We start from the raw sequence: 21,546 nt of genomic DNA on the forward strand, positions 1-21,546 counted from the left end.
AAACCCACCACCGACCCTCTCAGCACACATATATATATATATTCCCTTTAGACCTCCTAGTTCCCCCCATTCAGAGTAGTGGCCATCAGTCAGCGCGATGCCAGGCAAACCTGCTCCCATCAAGAAGTCTCCTGCCAAGAAGGCCGCCGCGAAGGCACCTGAGCCGGCCCCGGAGCCTGAACCCGCCCCGGTAGAAGCTCCACCTGCGGAACCGGCTGAGGCTCCACCGGAGGCCGCTGCTCCCGCTGAGGCTCCGGCCGAGGCAGCTCCTCCTGCGGAGGCAGACGCAGCATCGCCCGCAGCCCCAGCTGAGGACGCCCCCGCCGCGGAGGAAATCGCCCCAGGTGCCGTACTATGGATGAAAATTCACCTCAGTTAACTAACCAGAAAAAACTTAAACAAACAAGGAACTTTAAAGCAAAGTCAGAACATTTATAAAACTTAATAAGAGCAGTCAACTCCGGCGGTAAACTTTACTTCCCTGGAGGTCATGGTGTGTTGTGGTGCTGAGGCTCTGCAGTGTGGAATGAAGACCAGTGTTTGCTTTATCTTGTCCATATAACAGAAACACTGCTTTGTACAAAGTGACTCATTTAAACACCACAAAGGATCTGAAATCATACTGTTGGACACTGTGCCCTTAATGAAGGAAGGATTTGTTGCAGGACTTTATCAGTTAAATCTCATGGTGCCTACTAAACTGACAACTGAGTGAAATGTTTAATATCTATTAGAAGACAGTGTATAGATGTAAAACAAAAACTAAAATTTGCATCTCATTTTTTGGTGTGTCATTTGCTGTGTACACATAGCCATGCTGCATTGACAGAAACCAACACTCAGTTTCACCGGAAACTGAGAAAATAGGTGGGTGCAGCTGATCATGGTTCTCACACGCAACAACAGATCTGTAGTCCTCGCGCCTGTCGTCAGTCACTGCACTTAGAGCAAAGGAGACAGCAGCCACAACTGTTGAAACAGGAGCTGCTGCAGCAGCTGTAACGTCATCCTCTTAAGATCAACTCCTCCTCACAATGTGGAGATTCTCCATGTTACGACATGACCTTAAAGCAGTGGACACATTTATATTCTCAGATGTCTTACATCCTTAGGTGTAGTACAGTGAAGTCTGATACTGACACAAAGCTGCATCTCATGCACTGTGATGCCGGTCGGGCTGTTTCAGGGCCCGGGGTCAGCGGATTGGACTGACAAAAACTTTCCCACTCATATATAGCAACTCACCCACTTTCCAGAGAAGTATTAGAAATATGATGAAAGTATTAATAAAATGTTAACAAGGCTTTTAGATAATGTTTATGTGTTAAAGGTTATTACTTGTATTATTATTAGAAGTAGTCTGGTCTAAATCGAACTATGACAGAACAATCATTTGAATAGGAACTAAAATTACCTTTGGAGTTATTGCACGTCAGCCTGAGTGTACTGAACTCAAAGCGCTGTCGATCCTTATTTACTGGAATATAGTTTCATTGGAGCAAAAAAGTTTTGCTCACCTGTATAAATAAAAGGTAACTTTATTAACAGCAGCTTTGGCATTAGTCTTTTTTGGGATATTTTATGTGTCTAATATTTTAATGTGTATTAGCAATATTCTTATTTATCAATGAATTCTGACAATAATTTTTTCACAGTCAATCATTGATTGTTTAACAGCATCCTGCAGTTCCTGAAAAAGCCAAAAACAAAATGCAGGCAGTGTCTGTAATGGTTAAATTGCTGGACCCACCAGTGTTATTGACACAAGTTACTGGTAACACCAGGGATGAACCGCTCTCATCCAAATTTCACTCAAGATCCTTTGCTGGTAAAGTACATAAATGGTGCCTGCAGCATAATGATTGGCTCAGTGTTCCCCCCCGCTAACCTTGAAAGGTAACCCGCTAACTTCATCACACAGCAAGAGAGGAAGGAGCTGATCTGACAGCTCCCGCTGAGGGTAAACACACACCACAGGCGGCCCACACACAAGCTGTAGTGCACGGTGTGTTTGTGTTTGGTTGTTTCCTACTGTGCACTACTGTGTACATGCTGTGCACAGCTATGTGTCTATTTAACCAACCCATGGTGTGGACATGCAGTGATCCTCTGCTGGGTGAAGATGCAGTGTCTCTTCAATATTTTCAGGAATCAGAGATTGGCTCATAAATCCACCTGTTCGGTGAAAACAGAAATGTTTGTCCACACTGCTCCGTCCTGCCGCTTCCTTCAACAGAATATATGCTGATCAGATTAGCTTCAGACAGATTAATGTCCTGCATGAGTCATGCCGTAATGTAAGCTCCTAACATGCTTCCCTAATGGCTTTTTAACGCTAGCTGCTGCTCCTGCTGCTGAAGACGGGGACTCTGCTCCCGCTGCAGATGCTCCTGCTGCAGATGCTCCCGCTGCAGATGCTTCTGCTGCAGATGCTCCCGCTGCAGATGCTTCTGCTGCAGATGCTCCTGCTGCAGATGTTGCTGATGCTCCCGCTGCAGATGCTCCCGCTGCAGATGCTCCTGCTGCAGATGCTCCCACAGATGGTAAAAACATAAACCACCAACCAGACTGCAAAACCACTACCCAGCCATTAAATATAAGCTGCAAACACTGATAACTACACATCATGCCTTTCCCCAGCTGTGAGGGCCACTGGATTCTTTACAAGCATTGAGCTTCCTGGTATCTTTTCCAGTGATTGGCACGCTGTAGCACATCCACATTGAAAATGTTGGAACATTACAGCTTGAAGTTTCACGATGGAAAAGATGCTCTGGATACCTATTAGGTCCTTGTCGCTGGTGATTGTTTGTAAAAGAGCATTAACCTCCTGCTTCTTTAATGCTAGCTGCTCCAGCAGAAGCTGCCGTTGTTGAGGAGCCACCCAAGGCCCCCACGCCGCCACCTCCTGCAGGTAATGACGGCATTTATGCTCTGCTGTTGGCTTGGTCCAGTGTTGAACTCCCAGTCAAGGTCAACGAGAGAAGTTGTCACAGGATAAAATGAGAAATCTGTTCCAGTATCAGAAATGACATCCTGTAATGTTTGGAAACCACTATTTCCTGTCGATAGAACCAATGAAAACTTATGAGAGTTTTTAAAGGATGTGATGTAACTAAACACCCTGGATGACAGAATGATGAACGACTTTACAGACAGATCGAACTATAAGATCAGGCTTCAGGTGCATTTTTCATTATCAGTTGATCTACTGATTATTTAGACAGTTTTGTCTATAATATTTAGAAAAATGTAAAATATCCTGTTTTATTTCCCCGTTCACATGTCAAAATATGAAAGTAAGATAAGCATCAAATTCTTGTTTTAGAGAAACTGGAAGGAGCCAATGTTTATCTTTTTTGCTTTGAAATGGACTGAAAGTCTTGCAGTGCTAGACAAACTCATTCGACATTGGACCACACGATAGACAAGGGGTTGTGTAAAATCTGAAATATATAAATATTATTCTTTTACGACATTGGACCATTCGATAGACAAGGGCTCTATATCTCTCTTTTGTTGTTTCAGGTACATCATAAAGAAGAAAGTGAACTGAAGCTAATGCATGAACTGTCTAGTCATAGATTGGGTGGAGGGAATAGCTCCTTTGATAAATTAAAGTAATTGTGATTTAGTGCACAATTAGGGGCCGGAATGTTGGAGCTATTTATTTAGTTGTAGTACTTAGTGCTGTTTAGTTTATTATTTTGTTTAGTGAGTATTTAGTTTTTTGGTTATTCTCAGTCAATTTGCTTGATTTCATTATGATTAGATTTCTATTAGTATTCTAGTTTATTATTTGTTTACTTTAGGTGTTTCTTGTTTATTATTTGTGTTTTGTTTCAGTTGGGCACGGTAGGGGGGCACCTGAAGTTATATAGGTAGGCTGTCGGTAAGGGACCAGCATGCACCTGGGTGGGCAAATGGTTTTTTACCGGAGCGGGAGAGGCACAGGAATTTTCTTTGTTCTTTGTTTGCTCGCTGTTTGGTTAAATAAACCACGCTTTTCGCAGAAACTGGACATCTGTTTGGACACTATGTTTTTCCCATCCGCGTACACCACAACCCATGGTGCAACAGTGGCCCTTTGATTAGTATAATTCGAAGTTTGATTTGATACGTTTATCTGTTTGACAATCGGCTGCTACACATATTATTATATATTACAGGGATTTTTTAAATGATTGATAAGTGGAACCATGTGTGTAATTATTCTCTCAGGGTGATATCAGCTCATCTCTCTGATCTCCTCTTCCACCATGAATCAGTCTGCTCTGTCTGATCCTCCTTTAGTCCCCACCAGCGCTCCTCTGGATGTGTCTGTGGAGGATGTGAACGACTCCAGCCTCACTATCCAATGGAAGACGCCGGAGACTATTGGAGACTCCGGCCTGGACGGATACACCATCGAGTACTGCAAGGATGGAAGTGAGTCGTGTGTGAGAGGCTGTGGGGCCGCACCTGTCCCCAGAGTGTCAGAGGGCAGATAGCCATGTCCGGGCCGTATACGGCCGGCAGCATTTCACCGGCTGTCACTGGATCTCCTGACACCCCTTTTAGAAGTGCACGTTTGCTCAGATGACGGCATGTCCTCTTAGATTTCCTCCTGGGGGCCAAAGGGTACTTCTTAAGGGCAGGTTGTTTGTAAACTTGTGTCGACAGGCGATAAACCATTTAACATGCCCCATTAAGGGATGCTTTACGCTTTACATGATATGTGTACATCTTTATGCATAACCAAAGAAAAAACTGTACGAAAGTCTACATACTAAAACCAACCCTGGGTTCTCCTGCAGCAACAGCCTGGGTTGTAGGTAACGAGGAACTGACCCCAGCAAACTGCTTCTGCATCAAGAATCTGACAGCCGGTGACCTGCTGCTTGTTCGCGTGGTGGCTGTAAACGCTGGAGGTCGCAGTGAACCTGGTGTACTGGCTGCGCCCGTGCCAATCCGTGAGGTTGTTGGTGAGTAGCACTTGGTACACTGACAATTTCTATTGACTGCATAAGCCATGGATGATCTGTTTAAAGATTTTAAAGTGAGAAAAAGATCCCTAAAAATGTAATTATATTTCAAATTATAATGTTTCCCAACAGCCCAAAATAGAGGATTTCCCGGCTGTAAAAATAATTGTAAAAGGTTGTCTGGCTCAAACTTCTCCATCAGGAGCTCTGCGATGGTTGTAACTCATGACCTTTCCCTAAAATACTCGTGTTGCAACCAGGGAGGCAGAGGTGGTAATAACGTCTGAGGGCCCCTGATGGACTCCACAGATGTAGGCACATAAATCCCAGTGGCGTTGACAAGCGCTGTCATTAACTATTAATCATCCTTTCACTTGTTTATACACAGATCTTCAGCATCTACTGGAGGTGTGGCTCCACTAATGAGGAGGTCAATCTCCCACACTCACTCTTCTCACTTTGTTAAAGAGATAACACGACTAGTCAATAATAATAATGTTTATTTAGCATGTATCAAAATAAACATTTCAAATGCTCTTAAGAAAACTCTTACATAAATATAGGCAGCCATTTTGACCTTCCCTTAATGTAAGCTATTGTATGTATCATAATTTAACTTCAGTACGAGTGTAACATTGGCTTTGATGCTAATTTCCTCTCATCTTTCTACCACTGTCTATAAAAATACCCAAAGAAAATGCACACGCACATCAACAGTTTACTGAAGTCACAGTGTGGACCTGCAGTTTTGAGTTTCCATCCGCTCTCACTCACTTTGACGTAGCGCAGGCCTGAGCTCGATACCCCCAGTCATCTGAAGCACAGCTTACTGCGTGCTTCAGATGAATTTCAGACGTATTTCCTGGTCTTGGGTCAAAGTGCTGTGAACAAACAGGAAACCCAACCGGATAAAAAGCGGTCATGAAATCAGAACCGCTGGTCATCTGAGGTGAGTGAAACATGAGCCTAATTGGTGCATTCTGGGCGGTCACACGCTGTCCCGACCAGACACCCATCTGCCCTCACCATAAAGACACTGTCCAGCATATAGAGAAAGCCCCCGACGAAGACACTTTATCCAGAGACAAACAGATTATAGTCTGCTTGTGGGAGGACTTCCTGGCCACTGGTTGTTGTAATGCCTGCAACGCTTGGCATTGCTTGGAAGTGTACTGATTAGTGGGGATTAGTGTTTGAGCCAAATCTGGAGGCGGACCTGATCTTCATGGGAAATGAGCCGGATCCCAGTGTGTGCAGCGGTGTTACGGCAACAAATGTCAGGACAGGGAGGATGAGGCATTCTGGGCAAGAATCCAAAGGAGATGAAGAGCAACAGAGGGAGAAAGTGTGACGGTGTGAGGGCTAGAAAAAGATGGACAAGAGGGTGAATGGAGGGGGAGACAAGAAGAAGGAGAAGGAGATATAGACAGAGGGTGAGAGGGGTGATGGAGGGCAGCAGCCTGCTGGTTTTAGGTGTCCTCTAATCCCAGTGAGCTTTTCAGACATTTGCTGCTTATGCAAAAACATGCAAGGGATGCTCTCAGTGATACTTAGCACCTGGCCCAAATGAAGCCATCCGGCATAGTCACTGGAAAATGTCTTACAAAGTCCCTTCCACCATGGATCCACATGATTTCAACCACACGGATACAGCACAGTTTTAAGACTGTACTTAACTGTTGGACCGCTCCAGTCAGTTGACCGGGATGAAATCCTCCTGCTGCTTCTCTTGTGCCTTGACATGAGGGAACACGTGTCAAGGTTCTGGTCACTGAAGCTATTTTAAGTTGCTGCTGGAAAAGAGTTCTTCCTCTTTTGCTTCTCTCTGCCTGGATACTCTGCTTTTCCTCACACAAGCGGACACAGACATTTTACCCAGCTCGATTTCCTACGTCCTTTGTTATTTATAACTTAAGACAATCATCAATACAACTCTGCAATGAATTTGACAACCACATGGTGGACTGCTTAGTTTGATGCTGTTTTGTGAGTGAATGTAAGATTTCGTATCGTAATCTTACTTTATCCTGGAGAGGGAAAGGATAGTCTAACAAGATGAATACTCATTTCATTTGTTTGTTTGTCTTTGTCTAACTATCATATATTGGAAGATATACAGTGTCAATACTAGGGCTGGTTTTTGATTATTTGTGAATATATAATGTACAACAATTATTTATATGATAGAGTAAAGTAGCACGTTTTTTAGAAGCTGAAAGCAGAGAATGTCTTCAATTAATATCAATGCCAATTTCTGTTGATCAACCAATAGATCAACATATAGGTTCCGCTCCAAGTCATACAAGATCCTCATCTTTTCAAAAAAGTCCACAGTAAAATAACCTGTTTATAACTTATTTATTACTTTAATCATAAAACTTCAACATTTAATTAATATGGTTAATTTGCTTGATTTACTACACTACTGATTAAAATAAAATAATATGTTATTTTGTACCCTCAACCATGAAGCTTGGCGTGGCTGTGACTGCTTTATTTTCTGGTCTTGTTGACCTGCCATTTTAAACATATCCCACTCGGAGGTGTACATGACACACAACCCTGTACTCGGCTGTCCAGGTTATTTCCTGTGTTCAAAATGTACCAACGACTGCAGCAGATCAGTTAATCAGAGTAAACAAACTAACGGTGAAAGAGGCAGAGGACAAACGTGTCTGACTTGAGTGTTTGTTTTTCAGAACGTCCCAGGATCCGCATGCCCCGCATGCTCAGAACTCGTGTCATCAGGCAGGTTGGAGAGCAGGTCAACCTGGTCATCCCCTTTCTTGTGAGCTGCACAAACACACATTTCATACAAAGGCAACACAATAAACTTAGCGGTCATTACGTCTGACCTCGCTTCACCTTGTGTCTCGTCCTATCTCCTCAGGGGAAGCCCAAACCTGTGGTGTCCTGGCTGAAGGACGGTCAGCCTGTAGATACAAAGAGGTTCAACATCAGGAACAGCGACAACGACAGCATCATGTTCATCCGCACAGCTGAGCGGGAGGACTCCGGCGTTTACGAGCTGACTGTTAAAGTGGACAGCTTTGAAGACAAAGCCGCGCTCACCCTTCAGATTGTGGGTGAGTCGCACATGGCGTGCATGCGTTTGCACACAACACAAACCAGCACACATATGCAGACATGGAAGCAGGTGTGACATGACATCCAGCTCATTCCAGACCTCCGACTGAGGAGCTGACTTGTTGATTTGTTCGTTTCACTTCACTCCTCCAACAATGACGCCCTTCGACCCGGCGTTTGAGCCCGCTGTCAGAGGAGCGCGCAAATTCATGAGTCATTTTGATGCAACGTGGTTGGGATTAGACACCGTTCTTGCTGTGATAAATTGAATGATATGGCTGACAGTTATGTGTCTCCTCAGAGCTGCCCGGTTCTCCTGTCAGTGCGAAGCTGGTGGACAGCTGGGGCTTCAATGCTGCTCTCGAGTGGACCCCTCCCAAGGATAACGGCAACACAGACATCACTGGTTACACCGTTCAGAAGTCGGACAGGAAGACTGGGGTACGGCAGATGTCCGCATGCAAACACAAAAACACATTCTTACACCGAAACAGATTGGTCCGTGGCGCAAGTTGCACTTCATGGAAGTCTGTCTCTTCCTGTATACAGGTTGATCACAGTGGATGTAAAAATGAAAACTAAAGATATCCCGTTAATTAATGCTTGATTGATTGATTTAACTGATCCGACGAGGTTACATCAGTGTCGCTGTACTGAGGTCTGCTGTATCTCCGCATGCAGGAATGGTTCAGCGTGCTGGAGCACTACCACAGGCTAAGTGCCACCGTCTCAGACCTCATCATGGGCAACTCGTACGCTTTCCGGGTGTTCGCTGAGAACCAGGTGGGCATCAGTGAGAAGGGAACTGTCACCAAACAGGTGGCCACCATCCTGAAGACAGGTGAGCTTCTTGATGCAAGCAGCACTTGAATTACTGCACGGCCAGTTTGTTTGTTCGAGCGAGAGTTTCAGTGCTGGCGTTCAAGTGTCGACTTACGCTTTAATGATTTGCCGTGTGTGTGTGTGTGTGTGTGTGTGGGTGTATGTTTGTGTGGGTGTTTAAAGAGAAGACTTATGGCGTGAAAATGGCCTTGGCACTCATAAGTGGGTAGCTCTCTTGGCTCGTGCCCAGCTACAACTGAAATAAATTTGAAGAGGCTCTGACAACATTAGGACAGCTGTCAGAAGTTGCACTTGTTGGTATGTGTGCGTGTTTGTATTTAGCCATGCCTGTTTATTGTTGAGTCCTCTCAATTTAATTGATTACCTCGATTTTTTTTAATAGTTATTGGTCGATTGTATCTGGCCTCCTCGTATATAGTCCGTAGAAATCCTGGAGAAGTCGATGTGAGAACTCAACAGGGGATCCCCGCTTCTAACACGCGACAGACGCAAAAATAAAATAGAAACAAAATTAAAACAAATATCTGTGTTGAGCCAATTTTCTGGATTTTATCGGAGTTTATGTCTGAAAACGGCTTTACAGGCGTCACCTCGAGATCTCAATAAGATATTTGCTTAATGGTTTCACAGGTATTGTCTACAAGCCTCCCCAGTACGTGGACCACGACTTCACCGAGGCCCCAAAGTTCACCACCGCCCTCAACGACCGCGCTGCCACTGTGGGATACACCACCAAGCTGCTGTGTTCTGTCCGTGGAAGTCCCAAGGTCAGACATTCCCTCAAACTCTTACTGTCTATGTTCTAATGAGGGGACAACAAATTGCTGTTTCCTCCATTTTGAAAATAGCAAAAGTTGCACTAGTACCCATCACCTATAATTCATTTTGTCATCGCAACTTTTCAAGGATCACTGTACTGTTACTGTTAAACGTCTACAACTCCCATCATCACTATTGGGCAGACTCTGGGTCTAAATGGCGTTATCATTGCAGGATGGCAGCGTTTGTATCCTGGATATTATTAGCTTCACGTCTGGATAGTGGTTGGAATTAGAGACGTGTCGTCCATCTTCATATACGGTCTGTGGTTGTTCACTGATAGCTAATCCCACCTCCTGACTGATTAATGAAGCATCACCTTAGTTCATGCTGGACACGGAGTCATGTGCTCAGCTGACATAAGCTGTCAGCTACTGAAAGGTTTATGGGTGCTCGTCGGTCACATTAACCAATCACAGCCCATTCATTCACCAACGTGGTCTCTTTAAATACGACCTCTTCCTCACTGACCCCTGCTCGGCTACACTGCCACTCACGCCCTGCTGCCGGCAACTTGCCTCCACCACCCCAGCCTCCACCTTTTAGTACTGAGTCCAAACATGATTGCGGTAAATGGCATTCATCTTGAACAAATGTATCATGCCTGCTACGCCCACTGTGGGATTTTGCACGTGTTCCCTGTTTTATCTAAGCACGCTGCTTGGCTAACCCAGGGAACATCCAAAGAATGGAGCCATCTGCGCCAAGCATAACTGTATTCCCATTGTGCAATAAATGGGTAAGATTATGACAAAGTGTTCCTGACTGAACTATACTCACAGTAAATGAGGCCTGAGGACACATCTGTTGATTATATAGAAAAGATTCATCCCTGTTTTCCTGATTAGACGTCCGTTATTTCGAATTTAAGCCATTTGTTCCTGATGGAGTTCCTCTATAAATCGTTTGAGTGTGTGATATACTGCTTCCAATGAGGTATTAACGATCCCCTGCAGACATGGGGCAAGGCTTTCACTGGTATGTCAATGTGAAATTTCAGTACGCCTCTCAGTGTGCTTGGCGGACACCGCTCTGGTTAAACATATCTTTACAGTTGTCTGGCTGACTCAGACGGCTTAGGTTGACCGCCGAGGTAGAAATACATTTGATCATCTGTCCCTGCTGCCCTTGGCTTGTCACCAAGGGCAGCGGCGCTCGGAGATGTAGCTGAGACAAATCAAACAGAAACTGAAGAAGGCAGTGAGCTACATGCCTGAGGACTAAGAAAAGAGGGGCTGATGGGTAATAGATAGCGTTGGGCTCATAGATAATTGTTTCATTGACAGCTGGTCCAGAAGAGATAGCATGATTTTTTTTACAGAGTAACACATCCATAAAAACACATCCAACTATCGGAATCAGATTTATTGCCAAGTAGGTTTTTCAACATATAAGGAATTTGCGTTGGTGTTTCGTGCAACATATTATATATTAGGGGGCAACAGTCCCATTGTGAAAACATTTAAATTCACTAGAGAGGGATTATATCTGGATCTGCACCAAATGTATCAGAGGTCAATCACCTAAACATTTATTTTATCAAGATCCATTTATTATTCTCTGAGAAATCAACGGAAATGTTTTTAATGTCACAATGCTAAAGAGAGTGAAAAATGCTGCACCAAAAGGGAATGTCATGGATATCATTTTAACAGTTTTTGTGTAATCATTCTAAAAAAACACACAAGCAAACACACAAGAAAAATTTGAAAAAATGTAAAGTGAATGTAATAATATCTTTTTTTTAGAGCTGTGAAAAATAACGCGTTAACGCGTTATGATTAAATTACAGGATTAATTCGTTTTTTTTTTTTTAACGCATTTAACGCATGCGCAGAAGGACCTTCCAATTCCGCCGCCTCTGCACTAGTTGCCGCTCTAATGCAGTCAGACGGCAGCTGCCATTCAAACAAACAAACAACATGGATAATTCCAGAGCTGCCAACTCTCACGCTTCCGCCGTGTGACACACGCTTTTGCATGTTTTCACACGCACTCACGCCACACATCCAATTTCTCACGCCAAAAAAAACCTGGATCTTTGAAGTGAAGCGCATGACTAAATCTATTTTAACTTGTTGACGAGACGAGACGAAAATGTTGGTGGTTGACTAAGTCAAGATCATTTTTTAAAACATCATCGTATCAGGCCGTCATGAAGTACCAGGAGCGGGCGAGTGTGTGTGTGTGTGTGTGTGTGTGTGTGCCCCAGATAGCGCACCGGTCCCGAGGCTCCGCCCCCCGCCCCGCGCACTCGCTCAGAGACACAAGACCAGAGCTCCTTCACGTGAAGGAGCTGGTCACTGACTCACCGGCTGCTCATTGGAAACAGTGAAAACACAGAGTTTCTCTGGTCTCAGCTGATCAGAGCTCAGCGTCTTGATCAGAGCAGAAGCTGCAGTTGGTTTCTACCGAGCTGCAGTTTCTGTGTCCGCCTCCAGCCTGACCTGCTCTCACTTTTCGTTTAAATATTTCGCCAACTAAAATATATATTTTTAAGCTATTAGGCTGCAGCTATATGTTTTTATTTATTTAAAAATAGGGTACTTCTTATTTCATGCATTTTCCACAAATACGGGGAGGACTCAAATAACCCTACAAAGGTCTGTGTTTAATTTATTTCAAAGTAGGCCGACACTTGCCTGTGTATTTTCTTCTCTTCATAAGCGTTTGGTTTTTCCTTTGTTGTAACAGGTAAAAATATCAATCAAATGTCAACAGTTTTCTTTATTGTTGTTCGATAATTTCATAAATGCAACAAACCATAGTTTAGTATAGTATAACTTTATATAAAACTTTATTAGCTTTGTTATCAAATATGTTTTGCGGCTCCAGACAAATTTTATTTTGGGGAAGAGGGTCCATTGTGTTGCTTAAAAAGGCTACTGTTTAAGCACTTTATTTGTTGCACTTTTTTGTCTGATGGAAAGTGTGGTGGGAGGCGAACATAAATCATTAACTGCTCTTAAGAATACAATTATTTAAAATATAGGTTAGGTTTCAGTTCAGAATTAGTTGAAAACCATTGTAATCAAAATGTCAATCAACCTACCTTGGTCAAATCTTAAACAAAGGTCTATTAATTAGGCTATATTGTGGTCATTGAGGCACAACAATAGTTTTCTGGTTGAATGTTCAGCTCAAGGCTAGAAGGCCTTACAAGTCATGATCAGAGGAACATGAATCAGAAGAAGTTCAGGTATTGCACATCTTTAGCATACCACCCAAAAATCCACTAGAATGCAGGAAACAACATCTACTTAAACCAACATTTCCTGGGGGTGGACCTTCAGCTATGTCTTTGCGTCACAGAATGTAACCAATGTTGTCCATCTCCAGTCGGCCGCTCCTATCAACGACTTCGGGCCCCAAAGGCCACCAGAATGCAGCGAACAACATGGATACAACGCCAAATTCCAACAATTCCCTGATATTTGAGCCACCAACGTGTGTGGCTGTGTGCGCGGCAAAATGTTGGTCACCCCCGACAAAATCTCACTCCAAGGTTTTTTGAAAAGTTGGCAGCTCTGATAATTCTGATGAACCTGAGGACCTTCTGGACGGGAAGATCGTGTTCCAAAAAAACAAAGATCGAACATTCAGTAAAACCAAGGTGATATGCACACTCTGCGAGAAGACGTTATCGTTTCACCGTAGCAATACCCGCCTAACCACCGCAACGCGAAGCATGTGTTGGTCGGTGAGGGGCGTTCAAGGGGAATGCGACAAACCAGACTCACTCGCAGGACACATTGTGCAAAAGAAGCGGTCAGCTTTACTGTCAGAGAATTTGAACAAGTTAGTTTGCCTCACCAACTGGCTAAAGACCGAGTAGCTAAGAGGGCCTTTAGAGGCATTAGATTGTATCATGGTGTGGTTAAAGGTTGTGTGACAAAAAATATAAAAAATGTCAACCATCCTATGGCTAAGAAGCTCAAATAATTTCTGTTTGATTTTAAAAAAAAAAGTTTTATTCAACCACACAATGGCTAAGGGGCCCGAATACTGTTTAGGATGAAGATTATATTAATGTTCCATATGGAAAAGCAATGATAACTGCTGAAGAACTGCTGAGTTGCAGCACAAAAGAAAAGTTAAATGTCATAAATCTTGTTTTCACAAAAATATTCCGAGAAAATCGGTAATGTGATTAATCATGATTAATCCATAGAAACCTGTGATTAATTTGATTAAAAATTTTAATCATTTCACAGCCCTACTTTTTTTAAAATATGTAAAATGAGAAAATATCTCACGGATTGTGCTGAAGATGTCGAAGGTATGCAAGTGGTCTGTGGTTTTAATTAACACATAATGTCATGGTCTGTAGGCGACAATGGAAAGAGGCATTTACCACATGCTCTGAATGTAGGACACTGTTCATATATAACTGCTGTCACAGATTAATCCTCATCTTTGCACCATTATGAGCCACATAATTACATTTGAGTTAAAAATCGAATTAACTGATTGACTGAATTACATAAAATATTCTCATTACCTCTGTCTTGCCAACGCGATCCTGCATGTGCTGTCACTTTTGCATTTTAATCTCTCTCTCTCTCTCTCTCTCTCTCTCTTTACATCTCAAACATTTTTTCTTTGAGACTATGTGCTGTAGGCGTGTTACAGTGTGTTCATGAGGCGCCTTCTCCTCTGCGGCTCAGACACCAGAGCCCATTGAGAACTGCTGAGGAGCTCCAGCAGACATGGGGCATGTAGCGTGATAAGTCGTCCCGCTGCCTCTGATAAAGAGCTGTCACGTCCAGAGGCAGAGAGCAGGGTGGGAAAGATAAGGAGCAAAGACAAAGGACAGACACTGATAAGAGCTATAGCTCGCTGTCCTCTTGTGGATGAGTGAAATGTTATTTTTGCCGCCCGCTCACACTGCAGCTCTGTTATCAGTGTGGCTGACCGTCCCCACACAGATGTCCAAACACAGACACGATGAGGCAGAGGAAGATACAATAATAAGAGGAGGAAGAGACAAGTGGCGGGTTGTTTAGCTTCTTATCTCATTGTCAATTAAACCAAACACTCCACTAATAAAGTAGGCTCAGAAATAGCACGTCCATTGCCAGGAGATGATGGATATTAAATGTAAAGGGCAATAAGCAATTTAAATTGGACATAATATGCTAATTTTCACGTCTTTTGGGGGGAATATTCTTGAGTAGATTTGCGTGATTTATTCTCCAAAAAAGTCCTTATGTATCTGCCTGTTGTTAACTGCCTGGTATGCAGCTGCTCAGCTGAGACTGACTGAAACAAGTGAGTCCAGGCTTGAGAGCACCTCGTCCTCTTACATGTGTAACTAAAAAACAGCTGTATAGTAAACCTGCACTGTTGGTCACCTCCTCCACCGAGGAAGTTGTGTTTTTATCTGCATTTGCTTGTGTATTATTAAGCAGAATGACACAAAGGGTTGTCATGTAACTTGGTGGACAGATGTGGTATGGGTCACGGAAAAAACCCAATGACCTTTAGTCCTGATCCAGATAAGGTGGCGGATCCCGGATTTTTGTTCTTTTTTTTCTTTAATATTGTGAGACTTTTGGTCTTTTCATCAATTCGTGAGGGGATAATTCATGGATCTAGAGGAAATATGTATATGAGTGAGTGAGTTTGTAAAGGGACTGTTGGGCCTTGTGGAGGTATGTGTTCTTCTGAGTGCTACTTTAGTTTGTATGCTGGAGTACCTTTAATACTACTGAAGTACTTTTTGGGGGAAACGAGCGAATAAAAGCGTATAAAAGAATCTTTGACAAGCTGCCATCAGCTCGAAGAACTTAACTTACTAGAAGAAAACTAAGGACATCACCAAATTCAGGAGGGCATGAATGTCTCTACAATTTCAGATCAGTTGTTGAACCACGCTGTTTAACTAGAAATTCATTTTGACACATCCAAACCATCCCCTATCCCCCTTACAGATTTCTTTGAATCATCAAAAATGCTGTTTCCTTTTTCTAACGCATCCATCTCACGCAAACGTTCCTCATAAAAAACATCTCAAAGCTGCAAGTCTAGCAAGATGGCCACAGGAGCAGCATTAACATGTGTTGGAGGTATCGGTTTGCAAAAACATCATCAACATCGTCATCATCATCATCAGCAGCATGCAGCATCTCGTCCGCTGCCAAAGGCTCGATATAGGGATCCTGGTTGTCAGCCTAGTATGAAATCATGTCCCTCATTCTGGCCCCCCTCTGTCAGCAGGGTGATGAACACTGAGAGGACGCAGCGGACGTCTTTAATTCTCATTTACCAACCCAGCTTAGTTTAACTTGAGCTTCTCTTCCAAGTTTCATTTCACTTTCAAATAAAAAAATCCTCACGCGTGTTGGAACTTGCATTAAAAATCTCAAACTGCGATAAAGAATATCACGGATCAGTTCCTGCATACGTCACTGTCAATAAAACTGTGGAGCTCAATAATAACAGCTGTGACAAAAATTACCTACTTGCTCTAAATTATTTACATTCTAAACTAGTACATCAGTTCTTTAAATAGAAGAAACCTATATTCTGAAAACGTGTCGCAAGCAGAACTAAAGGCGTTGAAGACGTAATTCGATCAGCCCAATCAACCTTCATGAAGCTGGAACATGATGGAATTCATGCAGGGAGAGTGTCACTGAAACCCAGAGAAGAACATATCTCAGGTCAGGAGAAGGGTTTGAGTTACTCCGTCCACCCGACAGCCGTCCTCAGCACGATATTTACGTTACTCACTGGAGGACTAGTTGACAGCAAACTGAATATCCAGCCTGCTCAGGTTTTTTTTGTAAGTGTCTCTGAAAAAGAAGGAAATGTCTGTTGTGCTGGAGTCAAGTAAAGACAAGAATTGATATTGAAGTATTATGCAACACAGCAAAGACTGAACGTCAGATATAATAATGTCCCTCAATAGAGCGCATACCTCCACCAGTTTTGAAATCCCCTTTTGATTCACTACATTTGGACTTTTATTTCTTGCATCTTGCGCAAACTCACAAATATATATATATATATGTCTAAAGTAAGTGAATCCTGTATCCATCACCTGATCCTTTGTATCTTCTCCTCTTCCTCCTCTCAGCCACAGATCGAGTGGATGAAAAATCAGATGATCATCGGCGACGACCCCAAGTATCGTAAGATCTCCAACCAAGGCATCTGCTCACTGGAGATCCGTAAGCCGGGCAGCTTCGACGGCGGCGTGTACACCTGCAGAGCCAAGAACGCCCAGGGAGAGGCCACAGTGTCCTGCAAGCTGGAGGTCAAACGTACGTACGACATTCTCCACACAAAGATGCTACTTAAAAAAGCTAACTAGTAGTGTTTTGAAAAGTTACTCAAACACTTTTTTACTGTTAGCGTTGTGCACTAATGGTTCCCAAACTAGGGTTTGGAACCCCATGGTTTCAAAGACACAGAAGGGGGATCGTGAAATGATTCATATAAATAAAACCTATTAAAAATAGCATATTTTAGCCAAAATCATTCCAGAAAACATTTAATTTAAGCTAAAACCATGCAAATAAAACATTTCATTATTTATCGCCACATGACCTCTGAGTCGATGATGGTATATTGGTCGTAGCATCAGTTGCAGCAGGTTAATTTATAGAACCACAGGATGCATTGCAATAGTGGGGGTCGGGGAAGGGACAGTAGTGAATAATGATATGACACCAGGATGGTACATGAGTGATCGACTGAAAGTGAACTGTGGTGTTTATTTTTATGGTGATGAAGGAACCCATCAGTCACTGTATAGCCTGAATTCTATGCTACAACCTCTGAACTAAAATCAGCTGAACACAGATTATCTGCTGGCGTCTTAAGGATGAAACATCTTTAAGAAGAATTTGTTCAAACAAGGTCTTTTCATGGGGAAACATATGGACATTAAAGGATGGATCATATCATCAGATTTACTAGATTTTGTACTCGTTGACTCTCACGAAACTGTGTAATTATTATGTGTAATATAAAATTATAATTTTAGTTTTTAAACATGACCTTTTTTTCACTTTCAACAGAGGTAATTATCGGGGAGGCTGAAAAGCGAAAATAAACGAAACTTCTGAATCTCCAGAGGTAAGAATCAATCACAAAGAAATACATATATCTTATCGTTGATCTTCATTTGTACCATATATATCTTCATCTCCTCAAAAATACCCTTCAATCACACGTTTCTACCGTCACTATGACAACACGGCTCATACTGATTCCTCTCCTGAACACTGTGGGTATGCAACAATGATACAGTTCGATGTGTTTGGCTGATGATGCTCCTACGCCTCCTGACCTACCATGAATAGTTTTAAAACTTACAGCATCCAATTAAAACCAATAGTATATCTGTCTATTACTTATTGTTGGTCACAGGCCCTGCTTTCGGATGTGGTAACGTGGCAAAGATTAATATAGTCAATAGAAATACCATATTTCATGTGTATACAGATTTCGTGTTTTCTATATATACCCTCGCCGGCACTTTCATTTCAGCTTTTTAAATGCTGGAGAGGTGTAGCATTTCAAGGAAGGTCAGCAGACTCTCTGTGTCATTACCACTGTTGACAAGAGACGCATGAGGAGAAAGGGGGTGAGAGAGGGTGAAAAACACACACAGGAACAAGGGGAGGAAAAGAAGGGCAAGATATTTGAGCAGGGGAGAATGAGGTGACAGATGAAGAAAAATGTCAGTGAAGCGATGCACGAGATAGTTGAGGGTTGTAAAAGAGTTTGAGAGCAAATGAAAATGGTTTTCTTTCATCGTTAGGGACATGCCCCCGGTTCTTTTTGTGGCAAAGTGAAACACTAATCTCTGTCCCTGCCGGCCAATGAAGGCATGTGAGCAAAGGGACCAATTACATTCAATATATTTAGAAGGCAGCACGTCGCTCATGAATTCTCTCTCCTCTTCTGTCATCTTTGCTGACAGCCTGTCTGGACCCAAACCGCATTAGACTGCACATAAATGAGGTTAAGATAGGAAATGATGAATAAACCACAATGTGGGGAATGATCTGTCTTTTAATTCTGTCGCTTTTGAACATGAGCGGTTAATTATGCCTCCATCTTTATTGTTTTTACTTATTTTTCTTGAATCATGACCTTCAGAAATGAGGGGTGACTGAATTAGATTTGGCCTTTGCTGTTGATAAGGCTGTCAACATGTTTTTATTATTTTGTCTGACTGTTTTATGAGTCACACAAAATTTTCCAAGATAATGATCCTTTCTGGAGGTTTCTGCCTTTATTTCTAAAAACTTGAAGTAGAAAATGACCAACAATAGCTGGACAATTTAAGTTTTAACAAAAAACAAAATAATGTATTGTTTCAGGACTATTTTCAGCTGCAGACTCGATGTTCTCCTACAGCAGCAACATGGAGAGACTGACTATACATTACATTACCCACATCCATGTTAATGAAGGGACAATTATGTTTTTAAAAGGTTTTAAACAACAATGGTTGTTTATGGCCCAGAGGGATCGGCTGTATCAGACTTTGGCAACACAGGCCATATGTTTCATGGTCAACACTAGTTTCTAAATACACACCTAGTAATACTATGCCGTTCTCATAGAAACACATATATGCGCAGTATGAAAGTCTGTGTGAATGGCAAAAGACCAGAAAAAGTGCTATAAAAATACAGATCATTTAGCATATATCTCGTTATCTAGTTGATATATGGGATTTATGTGTTGCCCTCCAACACACATGACCGCTGCCAAAGAGAAAAGACTCAAATATGAGGAAGAGCTGTGTCATTTTGGTCCTCAACCTTGAACGCAGGGCCTCAGTTCCATGTATTATTTAAATGCAGTTGCTGCTCTACATGCACACTACAAAGTTGACCTTCAGTACGGTCAGGGACACGTGTGTTCACACTGTTCGGCTAATGGGGTCACATGCCTTCCTGACCACAAACCCCCCTCCTAGTGTGGCTCGAGTGATCAGATCTGGACACATCCTCGATGTGATTGGATGCATTCACACCTGTATTTACAGCTGTCCACTTGTGGTCAGATTACCAGAGGATCGGCTTCATCGCGAGTGCAAACTGGGCCCTATAGATGACGTGGTCGTGCCAGTGAGTCTTTACAGAGTGTCAGGATGCAGTCCCCGAATGCACAGCCACACATGGGGGGGGCCTCTCAAGGGGAAAACGAGGGATTAGACCGAGGGAGTGCGAGGAGCGCCTTAAGGTGAAGGGGGGGGGGGGGTAGGGGTGATGTCAGCGCAGCACTCCACGGCTTCTAAAAATGACTCCAGATGATCTGACACACAGCCAAACTCTTCACATTACCATGAGTCAACAGGCCAAGCGGATTGCTGTGAGAAGAAGGGATAACGAGCTCGGAGTGAAAATACCAAACCTTTTAATCCTCTATGGAAAATATTCAGCGAATTTGACAGATAGACACACCTCAAGCAAATCAACAGCTTCACACAAACACACTCACGCTCACACACTCACGCACGCAGTTTCTCCCAGAACATTCCTGTTGTTAACACCTCGTGACCCCATTTAACCCTCTTTTTGCTTAAATTATTTCCCCCCAGTTCCTTTAATGGACCAGCAGAAGTCCAGGTCTTATGTTGTGTGGTAAGTTCACGAGTGTGTGTTTGCGTGTGTTTGAACGTGTGTGTATAATAAATGCCTCTCTGTACATCTCTCCTATCTTGTCCAGAGTGCTTGAGGAGGTGAGAGAGAAAGTCATGGCTGGCTGTGCAGCAGTGTGTACATAATGAAGAAAGGGACAGAGCAACATACCAACATCTCCATTTTATTTCCACCATCACATCCCGACTCACCCTCTCCTCCCAGTATGCAGGGAGGAACCACACCACCCGACCCATCCCACTCTGCCAGTTGTGTGTTATTTTAGTTGGTGACATGTTTGTAAGGCTATATTTAGCCTGTTTTTTTTTTCAGCCTGTGTCCATTTGCTGTTTGTTATAGTATTTATATGTACTGCTCAATAAAACAGAGAACCCTTAGACATGCTACTGCACTGACTGTATGGATGTTTCAATAAAAATATGTATTTTATCATACATTATTTGGCTCTATTTTATGTTTCATTTAATCAGGCAGTCTCGTGGGATTTTCAATCTCTTTTTCAAGACAGACCTTAGAAGCGACAGATGTTCACAATGAATAAACATAAACAACACATCAAGGAATGAATTAAAACAATTACAAGTATCATGAATACATCAGATAAAGATTTAAAATCACCAACGCAATTATAAGACCGTAGTTGTATTGCAGCTAATTATACATTGCACAACATTTTAATAAAAGTACACTCCTATCATTAATACAGACATTAAGCTTTTACTAGTGTTAATGTTTATTGGGTTTATATAAAACAAATAAAGGTTGTTTAAGAATAATATTTTGTATTGCTTTGCTCAAATTTAGAGAAGACTGAAAGAACATATACTGGATGATTAAATGACTATGCTGTCAATATTTTTTATTTACAGAACATTCTAACAAAGCAGTTACAGAATTGTAGAAAGAGCTTCCAAAGCGCTCAGAGTATTTTAGTCCCCTCATGAAACACTATTTTAATTCAATGGATCCGGATCCAAAGCAAAATGTTTTATTTCCTGCCACATCCTTCCACCAAGTTGGTAATTTGTCCACAGTTGACATAATCCTGTGAATATATATATATATATATATATATATATATATATATATATATATATATATATATATATATGTATACTAGAAGGCACTTGATACTAGTGTGACAAGTTTTGGAGTCAGTTGGACATATACACAGATAATTAACAATGTAGTAAACCCTTCAAAAC

At 42.4% G+C, this 21,546-nt stretch overlaps 1 protein-coding gene across 1 annotated transcript; it reads left to right on the plus strand.

Moving 5' to 3' along the window:
• Positions 1-97: 97 nt before the first annotated feature.
• mybpha (myosin binding protein Ha) lies at positions 98-20,647 on the plus strand. The gene is made up of 14 exons (XM_053424735.1): positions 98-344; positions 2,514-2,543; positions 2,849-2,914; positions 4,294-4,428; positions 4,797-4,964; positions 7,664-7,752; positions 7,855-8,050; positions 8,353-8,492; positions 8,733-8,892; positions 9,525-9,661; positions 16,795-16,981; positions 17,741-17,798; positions 20,281-20,323; positions 20,409-20,647. The coding sequence occupies exons 1-12, from the start codon at positions 98-100 to the stop codon at positions 17,773-17,775; spliced, it is 1,590 nt and encodes a 529-aa protein (XP_053280710.1). The 3' UTR covers positions 17,776-17,798; positions 20,281-20,323; positions 20,409-20,647.
• Positions 20,648-21,546: the final 899 nt, after the last annotated feature.

Source organism: Pleuronectes platessa, chromosome 6 (assembly GCF_947347685.1).
Source record: "Pleuronectes platessa chromosome 6, fPlePla1.1, whole genome shotgun sequence".
Classification (NCBI taxonomy): Eukaryota; Metazoa; Chordata; class Actinopteri; order Pleuronectiformes; family Pleuronectidae; genus Pleuronectes; species Pleuronectes platessa.